The sequence below is a fragment of the Crotalus tigris genome, unplaced genomic scaffold (assembly GCF_016545835.1).
Source record: "Crotalus tigris isolate CLP2741 ecotype Arizona unplaced genomic scaffold, ASM1654583v1 scf7180000017601.7605149639:7615979, whole genome shotgun sequence".
NCBI classification, from domain to species: domain Eukaryota; kingdom Metazoa; phylum Chordata; class Lepidosauria; order Squamata; family Viperidae; genus Crotalus; species Crotalus tigris.
The window spans coordinates 5,472,629-5,499,414 of record NW_024096505.1 but is presented as its reverse complement, the minus strand read 5'-3'; the positions used below and the strand labels follow the sequence as shown (position 1 = coordinate 5,499,414).

The following is a 26,786-nucleotide window of genomic DNA, read 5'->3' as shown; positions in this document are numbered from 1 at the left end:
TGGCAACCATGTCTCACGGGGCTGGAAAAGGCAGAGCATAACCCATCACTTGAGGGTCAAGGGCAGCTCTGCTATTTGGTAGAATGTAGATGTCTAAAGCTGAGTTGAGGTACTGTGATGTCAAGAAAATGTATTCATGGATACATAGAATGATACCCGTGGATTTTTCTGGCTCAGGTGTCATAATCTTGGGAACTATGGGCAAATCCTGGACTGATATGAATCTGGTAACTAAAAGCACATTCTGAAAAAAATAAAATAAAATTTGAGCTTTTTTTTCCTCATCAAACTGAAATTTAAACGTTCTCCAGACAGCAAGATTTCCATTTTTCTGGGAGTTTCCAAACTTACGATGAATAAGAGATTGATCTTCTCTGTTCTTCTGGGGCTCTTGTAAGTGCCAGAACAATTAGCAGAAATTGATTTACCAGTGAAATAAATTCCCCAGAGAGATATTGAACTTCTTTCATTGGCTAGACACCATATGGCATATATGACACCCTTGGGTGCCCTGCAATTAAAACACCACGCTAGGGTTCACAAAGTTCAGTGAAATAACGAAACAATCTGATGCTTATATACTTCTCAAACAGTTTATTTGTCATTGATACTAATTGTAATATTGAATGTACAGAAGAGTTACGGTACAAAGAAAGCAAGTTTCCAGTAGAAGTAATGCAACAGTCCAGCTGCTCTGCATGCTACTCACAATAAATTCTTCTGGACACATTGACCTTGTTATGCAGAAGGGCCTATGCAACTAGAGACATAGTTGAGTGGGTAAAAATGGACAGTTCTTCCCCTATGGAAGAAACACTATTGTTTGGGGAGAACCCCTTCTAAAAGTGATTCATATAGCTGTATCAGGAAAAGATGTGGCAATTCTTGTACACAGTATAAGCTGATCATAAATACACCTAGGAAAAGTTGAATTCGCAGGTCCTAACATAGTTCTCATAAATAGTTTGCTATTTATGTTGTTCACTCATAAGATTTACCACTTCACATTTCCTGAAACATTTCACTTTTATAACTTGGGTCTGCTACTTTTCAAATACCACAAATAACCCACAGTTGCTTGCACATTCTTCTACAACAAAAAAAAACCAACAAAGATATTTCAATGTGCCACATAAAACCATGCTTTAACTGTTTACAAAGTAACTAAAACAGTTCATCTCAAAACCTAAAATGATTTAAGTTGGAAGAAAGTTCTCTACACTATTTAAGAAAAGTGAATTCAGAAAAGGTGTAAAGGAGGAAAATGTCAAATACTTACAAGCAATACCAATATGTTCTATGAAGCCTTTAAAACTTATTTACATACATAAATACAATTAAGTCTCATGACAACCTTTTTATCACAAGTAGAACAAAATAATTAGTGGATAGTATTATCCAATGGAAATCAAGAAAAGGTTGATAGAATGGCAAAATGTTAAAAACAAAGGTTGGATTTTTTAAAAAAGCAATTGTAAAAAAATCTTCTGGGGACCATAATGAATACTTTATAATTATGTGTAGGAAATCAGCTTGGCCCTTTAATAGAAATCTTAATAAGCAGAAATAAATAAGAACCATTTATTCCACTGAATTATGATGTAGAAAAAAATGTTATTTCAACAGCAGTATCAGAGGTTTTTTTTACCTCAAATATATAGCCACTTGAAATAAGTTTTACTTTTTCTTTTTACAGATAATAAGTATGTTTATAAACTCAGTTATGAATCTTGATAGCCCCCCATGTTATTTTTTTTAAATCAGTTTAGCTCAACTAAAATCAAATTCATTTCAATAAAGAAATCACTATTTGTTATTAAGCCAGGTACTCCCTGATCTGTTTTACAAGATGGTAATATTGTTGAATTGGAGGAAAAAATTGTCAGACAGAAGAATAAAACAAATTGCTATAAAAGGAATAGTTTTTTTTTCAGGATCAAAAGGAACTCCAATGTATAATTGATTAATACAGAATATAGAACAGCTGATGCTCTCCAAATATTTGTTGATTTTGATGCCCAGAATTTCTGATCAGTATTGAAATCAAGCACATCTTCAAAACACTGGCTTGAGAAAGGCAGTATTAGAATATGTCTTTTACCGGGCTCCAGATGAGTTTTACTTTAATATGTAATCAGCTTTATCAAGTTTGATTCTATGTTTTAGGAAAACAAAGCACTCCAAACATGGAACCAGTAAGTCCTAAATTAAGTTTACCCAACTACGTTTCATTAAAACAGAAATTTTCCTCTGAGGTGGCCTCTTTGAGAGATTTAGTGTAATCTGGTGTTATATGGCTGTCATATAACATTAGAGAAGATTGTTCGACAGAGAGTGCTCCCATTTTGCTTCACAGAATGCAGTCATAAAAACCATTGCTCCAAAAGTAAAAGCATCACAGAGGTTGCTTACTATTTAAAGGCAGGCAAAAACACTGGATTATAAGTATATCATCTTACAACTGTTCCTTCTGAATGAGATCCAACAGAAATTCAACACATTTATTATCATGGGATGTCTGTATATTTCAAAAGCCATATCTTTAGGAGTAACTTTGTTTTAGTATTTCTAATTACAAATCAATATTTTGCAGGATAAAATCAAATGTGATCAATGTCTTATAAAATTAAAGTCCAGTGAAATGCTTTCCTCCCCCCAACTACTGAAAATGTTTATGAAACCATTACAATTATCAAAAGTGGATGGGGATGATGACAGATGAAATCCAACACATCTGGAAGATATCAAGTTAAAAAAATGTAGATTCTCTGTATCTTATGGTCAAATTCATACTTGAAATCTTGAATATACACTTTTAAAGTTCATTGGCATTCATTTGTGATTAATTGCCTTTCAAATTCTAATACTGACAATGTCATGAAAATCAAATCTGGTTTGGAAAATCAAATCTGGTTAGTTTTCAGGGGAGGGGGAGAAGAAGGCAATGAATTAGGGCATCTTAAATATTAGGTAAAGAGCCCACCAGGGATAAGGATTAATACAATAAAATAAGAAATAAGTAATTGTTAGTACTGTCACATTTTAATCTAGGGAGTGCTATATGAATTTACTTCCAGGAAGATAGCTGAAAGGTATGAAAAAGTAATAGTTGAAACAGTAGATGTAGTGCTTTCAGCTGAAGACCTTCCTATATTACTGCACTGTTTTCTGAATGTTTACGGTATACTGTACAAAAAAGGATAGAACAGAACGCATGTAAGAGGAAACCAGCACACCTGCAAAAACTGAGTCATAACTCACTGGTGAAGCACATACTTTGCATACAGAAGGATCTTGACCTTAAATCGCTGACATTGCCAACTGAAAGGACGGTTAGCAACTATTGTGAAAAACGTCTGATCATGGAAAATTATTATTGACAGCACATCAGGTATCAGTAACAAGGTGTCTGTGGGCACCAGGTCCTAGAACCGCACAAGGTAACTTTTGTTCAAATTATAGCAATATTTAAAATTGCGAAAAGAGAATCCTGTGAAATTATAGCAAAATCTTATGAGATTGCTAAAGATGTGGCCAATGGTGCTCAATGCCAGAAATATCAGCTGATTCTGAAGTAGATAATATTGGACTATGTAAACAACTGGCCTCATCTGGTGTAAGGTGGCTTTCCCAATTCTTGTAAGTTTAGTGCATTCTGAATACATGCAAAGTGCTTACCCGTGGCCTTTTGCAACTTTTCATCTGAACCTGGCTGACATCTATAACACTGCATATGCCAACCAAGCACTTAAAGCTTATTGGCTTGTCCAGAATCTTACCCAGCTCAAGCTCAGTGCTTTTTATTGTTATATTCTCAGAACATAGAGTGCTAAAATGGATTTAATCCAGTCTGTTTCTGGAAGAAGCTAGTGAATTGTGTGCATTGAGGCTTATTCTCAAGTAAGTATAGAGGGTACTTACTTCTGCATAAATTGGAAGAGAAGCGTGCTATTCATTATTAATGAATGTGCCCAGATATGAATTCTTCTGATAGAAATTGAGAGCATGGGGTGGTCTTAAGGAGTATGACTGCATTCAGATCCCACATAAACTAGTGCTGCTTAATTTAAAGTAAGGTTTTGTATGTTTGAGATATACTAGAAAACAGTGCCATTTTTTAAACAACTACCATTGTTAAGTTATTTTATAAAATCCAAACAGAACCAAATAAAAAAACACACCAAGTTACAGGGTGGGATATGCAAACATAAAACCACCTAAAGATGTGAGGCCCACATTCCATATGAACCAGTTGTTCTTCAAGAGTTTATTTCTGGACCACAAGCATCCACAGAAAACTGCAAGTTTGAATATTGGAAAGATGTCAGGGTGGGGCTGCTTAGAACTTTATGGTATATATGCTATGCCTCTATCTACTTATAGAAAGTGAAAGAGTGAGATGCTTTTCCTACAGGGAGAGAAAGTATCTGCATTTTTCTTTATACATTATGAACAGACATTTGTGTGTCCATAAATTACACTTTGGTATCCAGGTTATGATGAAATCATCTTTCTGAAGTGGTAGATGACATTTCTTGATCTTATTTTACACATTTGGATTGCCCCCCACTTCCCCAATGCATTTTAAATGTAGCATATTTTTATTAATTTACCTCTGAAAATCACAATATGTGAATATTCTGAATATCTGAATTTCGGTGGGAAGTTTGGGAGTTACCCAGGTGACCAAAAACAGGTTCAGTAGTCTCAATGTTGCCCACCCCTCTTATAAGGGTGCAAAGTAACTGAGGATGAGTGAACATATGCCTAGAATGAAGAATCACACACTTAAGCTACTATTTTGTTTAAACTTCAATTGTGTAAGATTGCTTTGGATTGTGTGTCATATGGGGGGAGCGCTTTCAATGAACGTGACTAGGATACAGCCTTAAATGAAGGCTGTATCTCCTATTAGGGCAAGGGAGAAAATTGGGGTGTATCGTATTTTGACCACAATGTGCAACTTGATAATCATTTAGAATGATAATATTTGGTTGTGTTGTTTGATTTTTTTTTTCACTTCTGTTGTCTTTAAGAAAGTTGATGGAATATAAATATCACACTGTATGAGAAATTCTGAAATATATACTCTGAGACAAATCTTTGCTTCCAGTGCCCAAGTCAGCATCCAAATGCAGCAAATACAACCTAAACTTCTTATTCAAAGACATTATATCATCATAAGATTTTAAAAGAAACCTGGTTTCTCAATTGGACAAAAGTGACTTCATTTAAATTATTGATAAGAATGAAATGGAGCTAAATGTAAACAATATTTCTAAATAATTAAGTCACATTATCCATAAGTATTCCAGCCATTTTATATGTAATAATTTTAAACTTTGGTTGCTACAAAATGTATGTGCTTATTTTCAAAGCATTATTTAAATAAAAGCATCACATACAAAAGTTCAATGCAGAGCATAAATATTGATCAACTTATCATGTACTTTTTCAGTAGTTGAGAAGGACTGTAGGTTGTCACTCCTTTATATTAAAAAAATTAAATTATTTTTCTAGAAAAGAGGCTTTTGTAGATGCATTTAGCTGACAAAAGTACAAGAAAAGTGAGCACGTTATAAAAAAAAAAAGGATTAAAACTTTCTGCAAATTTTAAGGTGCCAATAAAGGAAGATGATACACAAAGAAGGATGAATTGCAGCTCAAAAACATAATAAAAATAAAAACAATTCCTGTATTCTTTGGAATATACAACTTGATTAAAAAATTATTTCCAGGATATAAAAACTCTTATTCACAGCATTGCTAAATTAGAAGCATTCACAGTTTCTCTTTGAGAATCATTGTATACTTCCTTTTAACTTACAGGTTGAAATGATTGATTAAATTATTTAAGATTGTGTAAGACTGAATGCCTCAGCACCAGACATCAAACAAAATACTTTAAATTTCAAAGTCTGAAACTCTGGACACATATTGGGTATCTATCCTTCTCCATATTTATAGCCAACATGAATGAACAGAACTACTATCTTAAACCTTTATTATTTTCTGAAGTTCAGACTTGGAAAAAGTCTATGAGAATGTAATCACTTCACTGAGCAAAATCAATCAGAGAACATCATAGCAATATTTCCAGAAATACTGACTTCAGAACTGATTGCTATTCTGTGTGAAAGATAAACATGGCAGTGCTCTCATTTGTCATATAAAATCATGGACATTGTCAGAATAGACACCTGTAATAATAATTCAATATGGTCGCCACACTGCTTCTTCTAATCTTGCTGTTGTTCCCATATTGGTGGGGGAGTTGCTATGACTGCCTTCAGTGTCCACAACATCATTTTGGTTTGGAAGGTTGGGATTGAGTAAAGTAGATCCGGTGGAAGCATTAGTGCAAGGAGGCAGAATACGTGGGGGAGACCGATCACCACCAGACATCATGGAGAATTGGTAAGATCCTGCTGATGTTCCATAGTAGAGATGATACGAAGGAGAGCTGGTCTGAAATGGGTTACCTTGAGCCTGAGAAGAACCTGGATAGGGAGGTGGTAGGTATGTGTGATATCTGGTGGCGGTGGTCATGGCAGACATGCCAATTCCTATTCCTGAGCTGACTGGGGTTGGAGTATAGGTGAATGCTCCTGGATAGTGCATACGAGGATCAGAAATGGAAGGAATGGCAGAAAATGGACGATCAATTCCTACTCTTGGATCACTGAACGCTGTTAGGTCAGAAGCACCTGGTTTGGGAGAATGGACATAAACATAAACAGATATAAACTGTAAGTAAAAGACATGACTTTAGTTCATTGAAGAGAAATTACTCAGATACACAGGTGGCCCTCGAGACTTGTAGCCTGATTACCTGCAGTTTTGCATATGTGCAACTGATAAATGTAGACAAAACCTCATTATCAGCAGCAAAATGTTTTGCATATCTGCAGTCTTTGGCCTGTGGCTCTGTGAAGGGGATGCAGTTTGGAGTGGAAATTTTAGGCACGCACAAAATGGCAGATACACTTTTCCACTTGCCTAAAGTAATTTATTTAAAGTATCACATTCACAGTTATTGTGCTGGAAAGCAGAAAATTAGATTTGACAAATATGAAGTTGCCTGTTAACAATGAAACATTTGTAATGCTCTTGAATGATTTTGAAATGTATGCCTTAAGTAAAAAATAAATTAGCCATGATCTCTAGGGACAGGGTTTTTCTCCACAGTATGTTTTAGTATACACAATATAGAAAATTAAGTATACATGTCTAGTTATTATTGGAGACATGAATATGAATAACATTTTACCAATCTTATAATAGTTGTACTATGGAGGTGTTCTGTTTCTAAAGCCAGTGTTAAAGTCCTACATCTAACCACCAAATTCATAAGAGTAACCTTAGTTTTCTATTCAGTAATCTTGCTTAAGATCTAATTAATGAGAAAACTGTGACTTTGTTCCTAGAAAGTGACCACTGCTTTAGCTTTGTCCCGCTATTCACAAGTCCTGTTTCAATCATCAGTTGGGTTCAATAATCAACATTTTGCTTGATATAAAATCAAATATATTTTGATATCTCTCTCTCTCTCTCTCTCCCTCTCTCTCTCTCTCTCCCCTCCCTCCCTCCCTCCCAGTCCAGGCAGCTGCCAGGAGTCAAACACCCCCCCCTGCACACACACATACACATACACCGACACAGACATACAGTATGAAAGAATTTGTGAACTTCCTCTGTTCCTTTACTCCTTTCATCTGGACTAGATAGAATACTGGCTGCTTGGTCAATGGAAATTCAGAATGTTTATAAATTTAGGAACTAAAAGCATTTTGAATAGCTTGTTCCCCATTTGAAATAATGAACTTCAGCTCCCGCTCCTCTGCTGATTGAGAAACTCTCACTTCCCCCCCAAGGCCTCCCCCCCTCTCACAGATGAAAGATAATGGCCTCTTAAAAGAGAGCTAGGAGACAGGCTCCAGTTAACAGAGACTTTGGCTTCCCTTCCTTGCCAGCTATTACAAAGCATTAAAATAACAATAAAGCAACCTTTCCTCATGGCAAGCCCTCCTCAGACACAGTGTGGAGTCTGCCTAAAAGGAATGTGCCAGGGCGTACAGAAGGGAAAGAGTCAGAAAGGTGGGAGAAAGAAAACAAAAACAGTCTGCCTTGCGACTGGATTCAAAGGGTGCTGCAAATATACCATCGTGTCAGATTCTGAAAGCTTGTCAGTCCGCTAACCAGACTTCTTTGATATCCTTCAACAAGTTTCTCAGAAGGTTTCTGTGACAGCCTATAGTCGTAATTTTGGATGTGCCATATATAATCACCCTCTGCCTTTCTTCTTAATAATACTACTGAACACCTGGAAATGCCTCCCTGGCAGATCAGATTTCAAGTCTAAACGCCAGTTGTAAAGAGGACTGCTATTTTTTCCCTGGGAAGGTTTCCTGTGCTTGTTGTAGCAGCTATGACAGGCAGAAATTCAACGGGTGAGGTTGTAATCCAGCAGGGGAGTATAGTAATAGAAATGTCATGTGCTGAACATCTTGATTGCCACACATATCTATAAATGGAGCAGTGGTGTCAGGAATGTCATTGTTTTGCATCAAGATGCACGTCTCAACAATTGCAACTGTGGCTACAGGTTGCCTTGTGGAAGGGAAAGGGAGATGATGAAGATCTTTTGCTTGAGTTTGCTTGAGCCCAGAGGATAGAAGATGGGGAAGGCAGAATTTCAGGCCTTTTATTCACGACATCAGGGGAAAATGGAATGTATTTTTAGGGACTGATAAGTGAGTTGAAAGATTACAATGGAGCGCACTGATATGGATGAAATCTATAAAATAAGCCAAGCCTTCAAATTTAGGTAGCAGAGGGCAGGGTATGGAATGTGAAAACAGCTAGTCTACAAGCAGTATAGAACTGCTGCATTGGAAATCACACAATGGAACTTTTGCAATTTGAGCTGTGCTGTACCTAAGCCAAAAGAGAATTGGCTGTGGGTACCGGGTTGTGGGAAAATAGTGACACGGTGCCTGTGACTGGGATAAATCAGCAGGGGAATTTTTCCATCATGCTGATGAAAAAAAAGGATGAAAAATCACTGGCAAGCTTATCTATTCTTATATCATGCAACAACAATAATTAGCAACCCCTATCCAGGTGTGATTTATTCAAGCTGAAGCCAGTAAAAGTGTTCCAAGCTAGCATCTAATTTTAGGATTTTTGGGAAAACAGATCAAGTTTTAGGTCATATTTTTGAAATATTGAAAATTGGAAAAGATTCACAAACATTTAAGTGCCAATGTATATCCCATTTTTTTCAGGAATTCAAGGCAGCACGCATACCATTCTTTTCCCACAACAACCCTTTGTGAGGGAAGTTGGGCTAAGAGAAAGTGATTGGCCCAAAGTTACCCAATCAACTTCTGTTCTTGAGAATTGACTATAACACCCTCTCCCCACACCCGTGCCAGTCCGATATCTTAAACACTACAACATACTGGCTCCCTAACTTGGTGTTTTAAAAATGGGAGTAAAGTATTATTCTACTAATATCACTTCTCTGACTGGCTACACAAATGTCTTGGGTCTGAATTCCTTTCTTCACTTTAATTGTTTTTATTATATATTTATCCCAAACAAAACACAAAATACTTTTTGGTCTGGAAACTGTCAGAAGAATTGTTATGGAGGGAAGAGTAAATCAAGCAGGGTAGAACCAAATCTCTTCTTGAATTATATTACAGCTTGACATTATAATTTATGTAAAAAGCTGCAGCATTTTACTTGTTCAAGGGACAGAATTCTCCAAGCCACTTACTTGTTAACCGGCTTGAAAGCTCTGCAGAAAGGGAGGTCATCCCACTAGCCCTTCCGGGTGAAATGGGTGTGGCTGGATGAACAGAAGAAGTTGCAATTGATCCCAGGTATTGGTAGGATGGATCATAAGGCCAGGGAGGAGATGGCTGAAGTTGCCTCGTATCTGAAATGGGGAAAAATAGATGTGAAGAATGGTGAAATACATATCTTAATCTAACATTAACCATAGAGCATCAATTTGTGGTGAATCGGCTAGATGTGATTTATTGCAGTTTCTTGCAAGGATGGTTACAAAATGTATGCCTGCTGGTTGTTGTGTTACTATAGGATACAGCAAGGAACTTCTTTTATAAATGTCACTTAGTATAGTATAAATACTTTAAATTCAATGAGTAATAGATCACAAAACACTAAAATCGTATTGGCTGAATGGAACACAATAACATTTGTTTTCTTTGTGAGAATGGCTTATATCAGCAGTAAAAGCCCCTTTAAGGAGAGATGTCCATGGGGGATAAGGCGTGGGGAAAGATTTGGGCAATAAAAATACATAGACTGCAATATTGGGATGCAAACTGGGCCCCTTAGGCACCTACATGAGACATACACCATGATACAATTACAAAAAGGTGCAGCTTGCTTGATGGCATCACAATGCACATTTTATTTTGGAATCTTCAAAGGTGGCCAAGGACACCTATGTTTTCCAAGTACCAGAAGCTTCTGTGGCCAGAAGCTCAGCTATGTGACCCACAGGAAAGTTTCTGCTCCTCAACAGACTCTAGAATGCTTTACCCAGGCTCCAGCTTGCCCAACATTTAGGCAAATGACAAAATCTAACCCTTTTGCTTAGTTTTGAATTAATTATAATGGTCTTGAGTTTAATTTGAATTTCCTTGGCTTTTCTGTCCTTTACCTTTTGCATTTTGTTTTATTTTTGTAAGCTGCCTTGAGTGCTTATATAGCAAAATGGGTGTTTTGTAATAAACAGACAAATAAAGATCAACATGCTTATTTTATTTTAAAACTCTATTTGCAGACATACTGATGGTTTTGAGGAAGGAAGGAAACATTACAAGCTGTAAATATCAGTATATAAAATTATTCTTTGCTAATGTAGGGCATCATATCAAATTACAAATAATCTTCCTGGTCAGACCCCCAAGTAACTATTTATGCTTAATTTATTCAATATTACTGAATTATCTAGATCACGGGTGTCAAACTCGCCGTGTTGTGATGTATCATGACTCTTTTTGCATTGCCGGCAATGGTGTGTGTGTGTGGCTTTGGTATGATGAAACCAGCCCATGGGCTGGCAGTTTGACACCCCTGATCTAGATCAACAAATCTTGACCATACCCAATAAATCCCACAAACCAACAACTTATGTAAAGGTCACTGGAGGAGGGCAGGTTATAGCCCTTATTCAATTTTGTACCATATGCTTCATTTATGTACATATTTATTACTCTGGGTTTCTCATGTGAATTTCTAGAAATGGACAAGTTAATCTTTAGTTTTAACATCTGGATTCCTAACATGTTTTGCTATTATGAGTTGGTTTTTTTTTAAAAAACATCATTGTTAAAAACTGCATATAGCAGCTTTATAATTAGGTACTAACAAAAGCCAACAACTGCCCTCTATTAAACATTTTTTTTAATGGAAAAAACTCTGAGTTATTTTCATGCATCTTCTGGGGCTATGATCTAAATATAAATACTGTGGCTGACCAAAGAATAGTTTGATAATTTAACTAATTAACTAAAAGAATTCTTCAGAGAAAAGCTGTACAAGATGGGCAAAATTTCCTGTCCCCTATCAAATGAGATTAAATGCCCTATAACTTCTGATTCTACAATTCTTTCCTATTTTGGCGTATGCACGTTCACCTTTTTCTAGTTTAGGGCAGATTGGTGAATCTCCATTTACTCAACTGCTAAAACTAAGCATTAAACGTTTTCTATCAAAATACATCAGTATGTAGAAAATTCTGCAGTCTTTGGCTAGGTTCACACCATATGCTGAAACAAAAACCTAGCCAAGCACATCAGTGTTCAGTAAATTTTTTTTAAAAAACGAGTTACCCAAATGGAGCATTATTAATTTACTTAAATATTTACAGTACGGACTTTATAGCAATAAATGAGCAAAGGTATTATAAGAATCCAACCATTTTCAATTTCTGAGACCAAAACAGAGTGAAGCCCTATTCAAATCATCACAATTTTTAGTGCTATTAAGGTTGTGGAATGCTTCAGATTTAAAGGCATAAATGTGCCTCAGGGATACAGGACATGAATGTAACACCTATCACCAAGTCTTTAAATCAAATCGGTCTTTTCCCAAGATTGTGTGACATGCAGTCACTACTGACCTGCACTTTACCTTTGTTATTTAGAAAAGTATTTGGTCCTATAAATCCAGAAAGCTGGGAACTATCTTTGCAAATCACATAAGTGGAAACAGAACCTATTTGGACAGATATCAAACATTGGACTGTCTCTAGACTGCAGAACATAAAGTTGCAGTGACAGCTGAGACACTACTTTGTGTTTCCATTTGTTAGCACTTCTGTACCACTTGAAGTGATGAGACAATGACTGCCTTTTGAGAAAACCAAATCAAAGGGCCTTGGCTTGGCTTTGTACTTACCCTGTTGCATGCAATTGTAACTCCACAAAAAATATGGGTATGCAAAGACATACAGATTTAACTAAACAAGTTCTTTTTATCTAAAGTCCTTTGTTAGAAGGTGGAGTTAATAACTACTAAAAATATCAAGCCAAGATCAGAATATGAGATGTTACAACAACTGTGAATGGCACCATATGAAAATGAGATGCTATATCACAGAGGTCTTCAAACTTGGCCCTTTTATGACTTGTGGACTTCAACTCCCAGAATTCCTCAGCCAGGCATCCATAAGTCATAAAAGGGCCAAGTTTGAAGACCCCTGCTAGATCAGTTTTGTCTGTATGAACCTTACTAAAAATCACCTGCTGCTAAAGACTTGGTTGACAATCCCAAATCAATATGTGAAATTTCAGAGAAGATACTATTCTGAATTGCTTTCACATGTGTTCACCTATAAGTTTCTTCCATTGCACTTTACCATTAATCTGCAATGATACATATACACATCTTTATAAATCTATATAATTGGTTTAAAAACATTCATTTTATATACTATACAGCATATTTTGAAGGTTTCGAGTAGAGAATTCTGTTAGGCTATTCAAAGGGTGCAAACTCAGTAGATAAGTGTTAAAGTGCACATTACATCAGGAAGTACTGATCAGATCTTTCTGTAACAGAATTGACAAAAATTGAATTCTTTAAGCACTCTTAAAATTCACCTTCCCACCATGAAAGTCTGATATTTTTCAATTTTCTTTTTCCTCTTAGATTGCCTGCTGCTTTATTTTCCTCTTCTTCTTAACCAAGGTTTTTGTTTGCCGCTACTTATTTTCTTTCCCTTGATATTTTTTCAAACCATGCCCTTTATCTATCCAGACACACAGCAATTCAGCCAATCTGGCCACATTTTTTTCTGATTATCCAACTTCTGTGTAATGGACAAGCAATTATGCCAACAACTGCTGAGCAGCTTCATAGGAACTGATGAAGAGATATCAATTTTCTTCAACCTAGCAATCTCCAGAGGTGTTGGGACTGGTGTGCCCCTGTGTTTATGTGTTTGTGTCCATGCATCAGTGTTTGTGTATGTGCATCTCTCTCTCTCTCTCTCTCTCTCTCTCTCTCTCTCTCTGTGTGTGTGTGTGTGTGTGTGTGTGTGTGAGAGAGAGAGAGAGAGAGAGAGAGAGAGAGAGAGAGAGAGAGAGAGATAGGAGGGAGGGAGGGAGGGAGGGAGGGAGGGAGGGAGGGAGAGAGAACTACTCATAGGTATAGAGCTTCAGAGACAAAGTTATTGAATCAAATTCCAAAATCAGAGGTTGTTCTATTCTGCTGGCTTCAATAAATGTAGGAATGTTTTCCCCACAACTTTGGTGTTCTTCCTAAAAATTCATCTAGCACAGCTATAATGATAGGGAATTTAGGAGTTTTAGTCATAATACATGTGAAAGCTACTAGGTTAAGGAAGCTGCTTTAGCGAAATGCAGTTAGAATCTGAAATAAGGATTTACATACAGCAAAATGGGATTTCAATATTTTTAGACAGAACTAAAAAGAGCAAAATAAAAAGAATCATCTTGATTATTCTATTATCAGTTTAGATCATTTGCAGCCTACATATAGTGCTTTTTTTACTATAAAAAGTACTATTCATTTCTGCATTTTGCAATGTGAGAAAGTATATGTAAACTATTATTGCAACAAAACACTTCAGGGTGGGAATTAAACCCCCTGAGTACAGTTAGACTCGTGTACTCATGTCGCATGTGTCCAGCTTCCTGTTAAGCTAGCTATTAGATACAAAGCACTGTACCATCATTCATGCCCCATCATGATTTACAGCCACAGAAATTTTGTGTTTGGTTTCTTAAACAACAACAACCTGACAACCATAATTAAACAGAGCATATGTTGCATAATATTCAGTATTCATACAATAAGCTTTGATAATATATTCAAATCTATAAGAGAAATGTATGCATTAAAATGGGTGAGCTAAATGTATATGAAAAAAGTTACTCAAGTATTTGTTGCTTTTTAGAAATGTGGGGATTAAAAAAAAATATTCCGTATATGCAGCAATATGGACCTTATAATTGGTGGAAGTGTATCTTCCAAGAAAGATTTTTTTATATATGTCTACTGACCATTGGGTGGCAACAGAGAGCTTCTTGTACAGTCTTTTAAGCACTGTATAATGCTCAATTCAATTCATTGGATAATTAGTATAATTATGTATTGGGGCAACTCCATTCTGCCATAGTTTATGTTGAATTATCCTACAATTTAATATCTTAGTTTCAAGAATCCATAATCTGCCAAACCAGACTCATGTGTAGATATCTCTGTAACACAAGAGTCCACCATTCTAAGGGACCAGAATGCTAGATCTAGATTTTGTAGTAATGCATTGTAGTAAATCACAACAAAGATTATCTAACTCTCAGTTAATATAATAAGTTAAAATATGCCTGCTTTGAAATTTATAGAAAATGAATATATGATGTTGTCCAGAACAGCTGTAATTCAATCCATAGCACAGGGGTCCTCAAACTCGGCCATTTTATGACTCATGAACTTCAACTTCCAGAATTCCTCAGCCAGGAGTTGAAGTTCAAGAGTCATAAAAGGGCCAAGTTTGAAGACCCCTGCCATAGCACATAGAGCAAGGAAAGTATTTTCAATTATTCAGCAATTGTGGTAAAGAATATTTGTAACTACAAAATCTAAATTTTCATCCAACTTCATCATGTCACTGTGTTTGAACATTTATTCATAAATGATAACACACTTTGGAAGGAAAAGGTATTAGAAGGAAACTAAGAAACATGCATGAGTTTACATCACTGTTCTTATTAGAAACTGCGGCTGGTTCTGATCATACCTGGAAGATCTGATGGTGATGTTTTTGCCTTTAATGGGGGGAGGAAGCAAAGCTAGCTTGAAAAATAGGTGAAATTTGGAGATGTTATTTCTACATTCCAACCTACAGCCTTTACAACCTGAAACTACTGCCCCTGCAATAAGAAACAGTCAGTCAACCCTCAGAATGGCAGCTTGCCATCCTTTGGAAGCACAAGGCTGCCTTTGGAAGATGGTCACGATTGCACAAGCCAGCTTAGAGTTCATCAGAGGCCAGATATTGCCATTCTTGGCGGCATTTAAAGAGGCTGGATATTACAATGAAACAACATGTTGCTGGAATCATTTTTGAGCAGGATGTGAATCAGTAGTAAAGAGTATATGTCAGTAACTGCCAAGATAACAAATACCTTTTTGTTATAATACAGAAACCCATATCCCTGAAAAGAGTAGTAACTAGCTTTCTTTTTCTTTCTTATTTGCTTGAATGCCTTTTTTAAGAAAAAAATATGAATTTACAACTAAAGGCATTATGGGAAGAGACAATACAAATAACAACAAATTAATTTGTCAGATATTAGTCTTCTTACTAGTATGAACCACTCATTGCAAATCTGCTTTTGTCATTTTAAACCAACAAATATTATCTGACAAATACAATCCACCAAGGAACACAATTTCTTTATTATGATTTTAAAGTAAACATTGCAAATAAAATATGAATTAGAAAACTATCTGAAAGATAAATAAGCACAAATTGAGTTACATGGCAATGCTCTTTTAGGAATTAAGCTGGTGGAGACCAATTCTGAATAAAAGTGTCTACATTAATGTATTTTCTGGAACTTTTGCTGCTTATTTTTGAGCCAAGACTAATACTCTTAACTACCATTAGTAAATAAAAGGAAAGAAAAAAGTATACAGTGTGTTATACGAAAGGCTATTCACTAAAATTTCCAATTTCTTAATCACCTTCATCCAAAATGAATAACTAAATGATTTGTATACATTACTATTGGAGAGGTAATATATATAAATCTGATTATAATCCAACAAAATAATCTGGAATGATTTTAAGTGATGTTACAACTTCATTTTCATTCTTAACAAATTGTTGAAATAGGTATAAAAAAAATCTATACCACAAGGAATTCCAAGCTTGAAGAATCCATTTCCAAGAATTTAGTAAAAATAATATCAGAGATTTATAAAATATTAACAATATTATTTGTGTCAATAGCTTTAAATTATTTTTAAAAAGGGAAAATAATGGATATGAGGCATCCAGGGCTGGAGGAGCAAATGGCAAAAGACACATCCTTATCTCCACCCATTTTGCATGCGTATCATAAAAGCAGTGAAGCTTACATTGTGCGTTTGTCAGTTTGATCTTGCAGGTACAGTTAGCTTTGTGGGTACCTTATTTTGCCAAATGTTTACATATTATCACTCCAACAAAACTTGTTCAATTCTTAAATCTCTTTATTATCTTGCACCCTTGTCAGTTTGATTGGTTTAATTTTTTAATTCTCTCTTTAACATTCAGTCTACTTAGGCTTCCCATTGTTTCCTCAATATCTAAAATCCATTGGTAGACAGGTTTGTACATGTTCTTACAAGTATTTTTGTGCACAATATGCACTCATAACATATCAGTTATCTTAATTCTAACTCTGTGTCCTAAATAAAGGGTGGGTCAACTGAATGCTTCAAATAATAGATTTTAATTGGCCTACCCATCCAGAACTTAGCCTTTGAAGGTATGCTTTTAAAACAGGGGTCTTCAAACTTGGCCCTTTTATGACTTATGGACTTCAACTCTCAGAATTCTGGGAGTTGAACTCCACAAGTCATAAAAGAGCCAGGTTTGAAGACCCCTGTTTTAAAATGTCTTCCATCAACTCCAGCTGGCTGATTTTTCTTTCTTTTCTTTATATTTTCCTTCCATACAAATAGCAAAGTGTGACTGAATCCTTGCCTAATGTTGCCATTTAATGACAGTATCATTTCCTGGTAGCTGGATTACTCAAGGACATTGAAAAAGGAGGAGTTTATCAAAAGACAACTTCATCACTGTGAGTAGCAGGCATATAACATAAATATTGACTAATCTTTGAGAATGCCAACGTAAGAAGCTGGAAAATTACAGAGGAAATTGTATAGTTCTATCAACAGCTATTTCATTATGAAATTACTTCTACTGAAAACAGCCAATAAGGGAAAGCTCTGCTTTGAAGATTAATGCAAGAAATGTTTGTATTTTATTTTTTCTTTATTTTTTTTAAATCACTTATTTTTTAAAAATGAAAAATGCAGCAATGGAGAAAGAAAGAAAAAGTATAATACTTAATCTTAGCAATAGTTTCAGATGGATTTGAAGTAAGATTTTGCAAATATTTATAAGAAACCTTTCCATGAGATAATTGAAAAATTGAATGAAAGTCACCCAGTGTTTTTAGGCTTGTCAATTCAAAGATTCCTAGTAGCTGAAAAGCAGTTAACAAGCAATTTCCAAAAGTGAATAGAAAAGGAATTACGTGAACTCAGCGTCCTTTTGAAAGCACTGGCTGTAGTTTGAATAAGATGGCTTTTGCATAGCCATCTTCAGTTCACCATTTCTTCCTTGGAAGACCTGTTGTTTCCAATATTTCTTTAGATAATCAATCAATTTCTCTAGCCTTCTGGCTTGGTAAAGGTCTAACTTCATCTTCTAGTACTTCTTGCCAATAGGGAATATCTTCCAAGATATCTTGGATGTTAACATCCATACTGTACGGACGTTCTATATTCTCCTACTAAATTTGTTTGATCTTCTTTAAATAAGCTCTATCTATTAATCTTTAATATACCAATTTGTGGTCAGAATCTCCTGAATCTGGAGATCTTTTCAAAAATGTCCTTTGTTGCTCCAAAACTGTTACCATCTTTAATGTCTTTACATATGTTGTTGTAAATACTGTACCTTGACTCTTCTAACAGTTCTTTTAAAATTCCTTATTCATTTCCTCCTTAAGATCTTTCTCTCTCTTTTCACTTTGGGTTATCTTCTTGACAATTTGAGTCTTCTCTTTTGCAATCTCTTTTCATATTCATCCTTTACAAATTCTTTCACTTTATTTCACAATTCCTCTGGTTCCCTGCCATTTCCTGATATTTCCCCTTGCAAAAATAAATACTAAAAAATTCTTCTCTCTCTCTCTCTCTCTCTCTCTCTCTCTCTCTCTCTCTCTCTCTCAAAACATTCACAAAAATATTGACTATAACTTTTACTTCTTAAAATTTATGTGATGTAATATCAAGTCCTTATAGAGTATTGTAAGGACCTCTGCAAGAATAATTGTTTTCATTCTATCTTCTTTGTTGCATCCAACTCCTGCTAGTTGTGAACAGAATTCATGCTACTAGTGCTTCTTCCCCCCCACCTGCCCAAATTTCTAAGTGTTGGCAAGTAATTGCTGATACTTAAACAACATCTTATTGCACCTTGTTTATGTAAAAGCAAACATACAATATGTAACATACAATCATAGCATGTTATACAAAACATACAATAGAGAAAATAATCCATGATGTGCAGATAGGAGGAAAACCTAACTTTTATACAAAATAGGGAGAATCAAAAGATGTAAAATAATGGCACCCAATATGTGAACTGCAAAAAACCCTGCTATTGCTCTGTGTTCCTAAACTCAAAAATTAAGTTAACTAATACAGCAGCTGCAAAACTGGTGTTAAAAGTTGTCACTTAGCAACAGGTAGCCTGTTGCATTCTATATCAATTGCAGTTTCCAAATCTTATTGAAAAGCCATTCTATGTAAAGTCATTAGAGAATAGTCTAGAACAGTGTTAAATCTTAAATAATCTTAATCTTAAAGTTGCCAAGGTTGTAAAACACTGGTCTAAAGTAATGAGAGCATGAAGGATCATCGCTTCAAATAAAATGCATCTGATACAACCAAATAAAACGGGACAAAGGTTGCTCTGGTTCTGGCTTTCAGCTGCTGTGAGCTGAAGAACATCTCAAGTCGTAGATCCTCTCATTGGCGGGACCTCTGTCCCTTCTAGGGAGCTGAGTGAGAGCCAGATCAATTTTGGACAAACAGGCCTTTTAACTGTATTTTCTTATATAACTAAAAAGTACACAGTTATAATGCACCTAGGGTTTCAATATCATTGTCAAAGTTACTTAGGTTCTTTAAAAAGACACAAGTACCTTTAAGCAATAACCTAATGCCCTAATGTTTGCTTTTAATTTAGAGCTTTTGTGGTTTTACTGAGGCATTAAAACCATTTAAGAAGTCCTGGAGAAGCTTGGGCCTTTGAAATGACTTTCACAGGAAGCTGAGATTAGTCCATTTTAAATTATATCTAAGGCTGCAGGCCTCAGGATCTAAACAGCAAGCAAACTTTAAGTAGTAGGTTGCTATTTTTGTCATAGTACTTAGAGCTCTGCAGTATTTGAAAATACTCAATGTAAGCATTTTAATTGTAGATCTTATATGGTTTTATTCAACTATTTCCTCTTCATGAAGAGAAAACTTGAAAACCTGATCTAATTGCATCCTAAAAGTTCAAAGCCAGATTTAGACCAAAATATCACAATGTTAAAATCATAAACTATGAAAAAAAGCTAGTTTGATAGTTCCTGACAAAGAGGAATCCTTATCTATGGATCCAAATTGTCAGCTTTGGATCCATTGTCAGCTTTTGCTTTTTTGATTGGTAGGCTTGGAAGGTGGAAAGGACAGAGAGAAAACAAAATGTTCTTCCTTATATCCAACAACTAAAAGAAGCTTGATAGGGTAGCATGGAGAGCTCTTGCCTATGAAGTCACCAAGAGTTGGACACAACTGAACAGTTAAAACTACTATTAATTCTTAGTGATTCCCTATTAATGCAACTTAACATAGAAAATCAAAAAGTCTTCAAAAATAGACAGTGGGGTAAAAAGTAGTTCAACAAGGCCCATTTTCCTTTAATTTTCAATAAAGTACCAATCTTTCTAATAGGCCAATAAGGAATTCCTGAAAAACTTTTGGTGATGATGATATACTCCTTCAAACTGAACATAAATATAATTTCCCAATGATTGTATCACATAGGAATCTTGAGAAATACGAAATTAATATTTAATGACTCTAATCTATTTAATTGCATAATGAACTCTGCGTGAGTTCAACAAGACCAAATTATTTTGCCGCTGATTTTCATTTCTACTCAGTGTCCAATGCATCTTGCTACAATGTCCCACAATAGCCAGTCAGCATTGATGGATTCCAGTTGCCCAGATACTATTTTTTTCATTGTGGTAATGTCCTGGTGAAATCTTTCACCGTGTTTGTCACTGATTGCACCTAGATTTTCAGGAAAGGAGTGTAAATGCAGAAAATGAACCTTCTGTGACATGATACACTTCATGCTCTTGCATGCTGTAAGAAATCTGTCAATCAGCTGAATGTACTTTGGTGCTGTGTAGTTGCCAAAAAAATTCCTTGCCAAAACAATACATTGAATGCTTTCCAAGCAATTTTCTCTGACCCCACTGAAAGATTTTTGAATCACTTGTCATAGATGATATATCTGATCGATGAACAAAAGTGGCTTCCTTAATCTTGGCACCAGTTATTCTTAGAAACATCTGTCTCAAATAACAAAAACCTTTATTTTTCATCAGTTCCAGTTTTACTGTATGTAAAGCGGAAGCAAAAATACCTTTGTCAGGTCAACAAGTGGTTCATGTTCCATGTTTTTCTGTTTTGGAACCAAATTCTTTTAGAGTAACATTTCTTTTTAATATAATGCAACTCTCTTGCACAGCATACTTCACATACAGTATGTAACAAAGGTACTTTGTATATATGTGAGCTGCATTCCAAGCAGTAGAGCCACTACTTTAAGATCTCCACAGGTATTCCAGCTGGTTTTGGTAAACTGGATGTGCTCCAATAATAATTCCATGTTTTTTTCATATGTGCAGCACAGCCAACAGGTACTAAAGGGTGTACGTTGCCCAAACAATTTTTTTTTTTATAAAACAGTACCTGTTACATTAAATTACAGGTTATTTCATGGTTAGCAGCTAAACATCTGTAAGTATTCAGGAAGCAAAATCTTTGTTGTCTAGTGGTTTTAACAAACAGTTCTATTTCTTCTTCTCCTTCTTAATGGATTATCTATGATCAGAATAAATGGAAGAAATAGTGGAAACTCAGATGCATACAAACAACATACTGTATCTCTTTTCCACTTGCCCAATATTATTATTGAATACTGATTATAAGTAATTTACAATGATTTTGGTTAAGAGGTTGAAAATAATTTGATAAGAATTTATTCATGAAAATTAATATGGATTTTTCTCTAAAAGACAATAAAGGAATAATAGAAAAGTGTTGGACATTTTGGAATGTTTGCAACAACATGATGAAAAATAAACTGCATTGATTTTCTTAGATGCAGAGAAGGCTTTGACAATTTGAACTGGGCTTTCCTTCTTTAAGTTTTGGAAGATATGATCTTACATGGGTAAGATCGATTTTCACCTCACAGAAACTACAAATAATTGTTAACGGAGAAAGACCTAACAAAACCCTGTGAGATTCAACAATGGACAATACAAGGATGCCTATTGTCTCTGCTCCAGTTTATTTTAGTTATTGAAGTGTTGAACAGAGATATAAGCGAAGATGAGAGAATTGCTGGAGTAAAGATTGAAAGAGAAACTTATAAATTAAGGATATTTGCTGTTGATTTGGTGCTGGTTTTGGCAGATCTGTTAAAGGAAATAAAAATATTAATGGGAAAATTAAAAGAATTTGGTATGCTATCAGGTTTTCAGATTAATAATTAGAAGACAAAGATGTTAACACAAATATGAAAATAAGATCAAATAGAACTTGGGGAGGAAATTTGTTTTATGTTTGAGAAAAAAACTAAAATACTTGGTTATCATTATGACAAATAGGAATTGTATGTTATTTCAAAATTATTATGTTAAGACATGGAATGAAATTTAAAAAGACATGCTAAGATGTGAGAAACAACAACTGTCATTGTTGGGGAGAAGTTCTGTGATAAAAAATAAATGTTCTGCATAGAATGATGTCAGACAATACTATTTTGATAACTGATACAACTTTTAAGCAATGGCAAAAAGACATCTAAGTTTGTATGGTAAGGGGAAAAGCCACGATTTAAATGTAATGTATCATAAGATGTATTTACAAAAGAAAGAGAAGGATTGAGTCAGTCACTTTGTCTCAGCTCACAATGTCAGGCTCAGGCAATAAATTGGTCAATTAATCCCTGTGGCAATCAATGGATCAATACATGGTTGATCTGAAGAAAAAAAAAGTGGACCCTGAATTTGCAGGAAAATGCTAGGAAGAAAAAATGGTAACTGGATATCTCAGTATATACTGCATCAAAAGTAGATTAAAGATAGAAATTATAGCATATACTCCAGATGCATGAAGGAAAATGTGAAAAGAGGATCTTCTATAGAATCCTAAAAAAGTAAAAGATAAAACAAGAATTATTTTTTTGCTTGATTTCTATGGTCTCCTTGCAGTGGATCAAAAGATAGAAAGGTTTGGACCTAAGATAGTACAATATAACTTCCAAATCCACTGTTTGTTTTGGGCTGAAAGCAAAGCACATTTTTCATTTTGTGCATGACCCTTCTATATAATTTTCTTGGCAACAGTATGGAAGTAGTTTACTCCTGCTTTTTTTCTAATTTCAAATTCCCAATTTAGTCTTCTGCTTTAGATATTCCTGCCAATCTCCTACTCAAGTATTAACTAGGTCCCAATGCAGTTACACAAAGTCACTCAAGTTTTGTCTCCTGCTTAGTCTAATCTAACCAGCTCCTGGATTTTCTGCAGATTTTTTTGCTTCTGTCTTTCATTATCAGTAGCTTGAGAATACAGCAAATGAGCAGAATACTGGAAATATAAACAGCAAATAAAGTAGCATACATAACTTTTTGGACAGCTTGCTTAGTTACTATTTACAATATAAATTAAGAGAGCCCTCCAAGAGCTCATGCAGACTTCATTGGGTAGGGGATTTACTGGCCTGTGAATTGCAGATACTCCATCACTGACAGATACTTAAGTTTTATTATTGCAGAGACTTTTATGTTTCTTTGAATAACAGCAAATCCAGAAATAGTTATCACTTTATATAGAATACTACAGTTCTTGTATTTAAATAATTTTAAACTTTTAACAATATAGTAACTGTTTTTTTTCCTATTTCCGTGTTAAAACTACAAGCTAACTAAAAATCGGTTTAGCTTCCCATCAGATTAAATCCAAACAGATATGCTTCCCACTCCTTCCTTTCAAACTGCTGACGTACCTGAATCTGTGAATCTTAGGTAATACTTGCTGAGATACTTGAAGGCAGACTTAGACAATTACCATACTTTGCAAGCATTTAAAAGATTTGGGCCTTGAAGCAAAATACTGTTTACTGAAGAATGAATATGCCCCTTATACTTAATACAACCTACTATGTCTGAACACAAGTATTCTGGATACTGGCCACCAGTGGACTCTGGGAAGGGTTTATAGGTATGAGATAACATCGAACTCCTATCTTTATTTCATTACTCCAGGCTCTTTGCTGTGCTTTAAAACAAGAAAATGCAAGTTTCAACAGAGAAATATTAAAAATTTTAAAATATTTACCTATTGCAGTATTTAATCCCTCTTTTGTTGCTATCATCATTGGCTGTGTGTTCCTGGCCAACCTAACAAGAGATACTACTAGATGTTAACTTAATGTCAGTGAAATGAGTTCAATAGAGTTGTGCCATTTTGTAGTTGCTAAGAATCAGTGGTTCTTCACCTTTTTAATGCCGTGACCCCCAACTGGTCGTAGGTCAAGGACTACTCAACCGGTCGTAAGTCAAGGACTACTCAACTGGTGCAGCACCGTTTGCAGAATGGGACTTTTGGCGGGCTCAGCAGGGCAGAGACAGCCTGGACAATTCCTATTGGCTTTTGAAAGCCAATAGAATTAGACTCTATTCAAGAGAGTCTATTCTATTGGCTTTCAAAAGCCAATAGAATAAAAGGGAGTAGCACAGCTAAGGAAAAGGGGGAAAAATGGCAGACTGCGTTGTTTGGCGACCCCCGTGAAATGGTCCTTCGACCCCAAATGGGGTCCCGACCCACAGGTTGAGAACCACTGATCTAGATTGCTATTTTTGGTTTCATTGGTGAAATACAACTCTAATAGAGTTATCACTGGAATAGTCAAACTCATGAAATTACTAATGGATTCATTATTCATTATTTCTGAAGGATTCCCACCCCCAGACAATGCCACTGATGATAAAAAAGTAAATAGAAAGACTTAAAATGTTCAATGGAGAGGCCTACCTGGCCAGATGCTAGGCAACTGCATTCTCCATGGATCAAGGAATGGAAGCAGCAAAAAGCAAATAAATAAATCCATAGGTATATCTTGCTAGCCTTTCTCATAATTCAATGAATAAGTCACAAATGGATGGGTTTATTCATAAACCTAATTTTTAAATCATTCTTATAAAACAATGGTTGGGTTCATGTAAACCTCAAACCTTTATTGTATCATATTAAAGATTAGTGATATGTGAACCCTTCACCATGTTAGCTTAAGGATTTGGGTGGGTTTTCATTTTCCAACAGTAGGCTGGTTTCAAGTCATTTGCAGACAGTTACCAAATTGTTATTGGCCACAGTCTTTGTTAAAGGTAAACCTCATTCTTAGATATACATGTTCTAAACATGTATATTTTAACTAATCCAACAATCACCTCTCAACGCTGTCTATTCTTCAAGTAATAGAATGCTGCAGAGAAAGCATTTCCTCCATTTTTTTTTATAAGTTTTCTCCCCCCCCCCTTAATATGTGACAGGTTTGTCTTCTTTTTCTGTTTTGGTAATGCAACTAACAAGGCCTTCATTGTTTCAGACAGGTGTGAAACTGAAACTGATTCACAGCCAACAAGCTGGTATCAGAGCCAGCTTTTAATTTAAAAACATGCACCAGCTATCTAGAAATACCAACGCAGCCAGTCACAGATCCAACAATTTAAGGCTTAACACACAAATATACACACCACCACCACCAGTCAGATGATGAGGTGCCAGCCACCCATTGACATCTTCAGGAGATACGTGCAGATTGTAAAGATTAGACCCTGCCTGTTTGGGTTGATGGTAGCATTTTTCCCCATTCTGAAAATGAGAGATTAGGTGAAACAACTAGTCCAGACACATTTCTGTTAGTCCTATCTTGTTTCATTCAATCTTTTATGACTCTCTTTTAATATACAAGTATGGCAGGAAGAGTTTAAAATTTGTTAAAATAACGATCATTCAGGCCTATATTCAAGTTTTGGGCTTAGGCCCAACAAGAACTAATTAAACAAACACATGAATGAAAAATTTTCACTTTATTAAGCTAAAGAGTCAGTTTGATGCAGACTAGAAACTGGGAGACTTTGAGTTGTAAGACCCTTAGGCATGAAGTGAGCTAGTGAGGGAATGGCAAAGCTCCTTCAACAATATTGCCAAGAAAACTGTAGGGCAGTTGCCAGTAGTCAACGGTAAACGCAAACGGTCATATACATAAAAAGCTATACAGTAATGGCACATATAATAGTAGCAAAACTTAGATTACTACGAAGGAGCAATTCTACATTCTAAACATTGTCTACCTCCAGTCTAAGTAATCTGCTAGATGGTTGGTCACGCTCTAGTTCAACGAAATAGACAAAGATAACGAACTATACCATCTTGTAAAACAACTCCTGGGAAAATAAATGACTGGCCTTTCATATGTTGCCCTTCCCTTTGCTGAAGTATGAATGAAACCAATTAAGGAGAATATTTGTAGCTTAGGGTTGAAATGAAGGGTCCTTGGTGCTCTCTGAGCTTGGTTGTTTTCTTGCAAATGTTTCATTACCCATTCATTACTCATCACACTGATGATGTTACCTAGTTTGGCTAATTAAACATCTGCAATGAAACATCTGCAAGAAAACAGCCAAGCTCAGGGAGCACCAAGAACCCTTTGTATGAATGAAAGACCCAAATGTGTTTCCTTGTCAAACCATCCAGGAATGTTATTACTACTACATCAGATCCATCCACTACATCAGACATTAACTGTGTGATCCAATTTGAATTAAATATGTAGACAGGGAGAAGGAGGTGGGGGTGGATTCTGCCTGGTAGCTGGCTAGTAGAGACAGGAAAAACATATTATTCTGGATCATGTGAAGGAACACAAGACCCAGCCCAGACTATCAAAGGAGTAAAGTAAGTGGCCCCAAAAAATTGAAAACAAAAAAGCTGAAACTGTCTGGTTTGATACAACAACCAAACATAACAGGTACAGACTCCAGTGGATAGTCAAAACTGCAGATAGAATAATTGCAACCTTCCATAGACTACCTGTGTATTGTGCAGATCAGAAGGAAGGCTGAGAAGATATCTGCAGA

The 26,786-nt window shown here is 35.5% G+C and overlaps 1 protein-coding gene across 3 annotated transcripts in view; it reads right to left on the bottom strand.

The window, feature by feature from the left end:
* Positions 1 to 579: 579 nt before the first annotated feature.
* Positions 580 to 26,786, bottom strand: part of RUNX1 (RUNX family transcription factor 1) — a 200,764-nt gene continuing 174,557 nt past the window's right edge. For all 3 annotated transcript variants that reach the window (XM_039318504.1, XM_039318496.1, XM_039318513.1), the window contains 2 exons: positions 9,785 to 9,946; positions 580 to 6,707 (listed from right to left, as the gene is read on the bottom strand). In XM_039318504.1, coding sequence (XP_039174438.1) covers positions 6,214 to 6,707; positions 9,785 to 9,946 — 656 coding nt within the window. In that variant the 3' untranslated portion in view covers positions 580 to 6,213. The remainder of the gene's footprint in view (positions 6,708 to 9,784; positions 9,947 to 26,786) is intronic.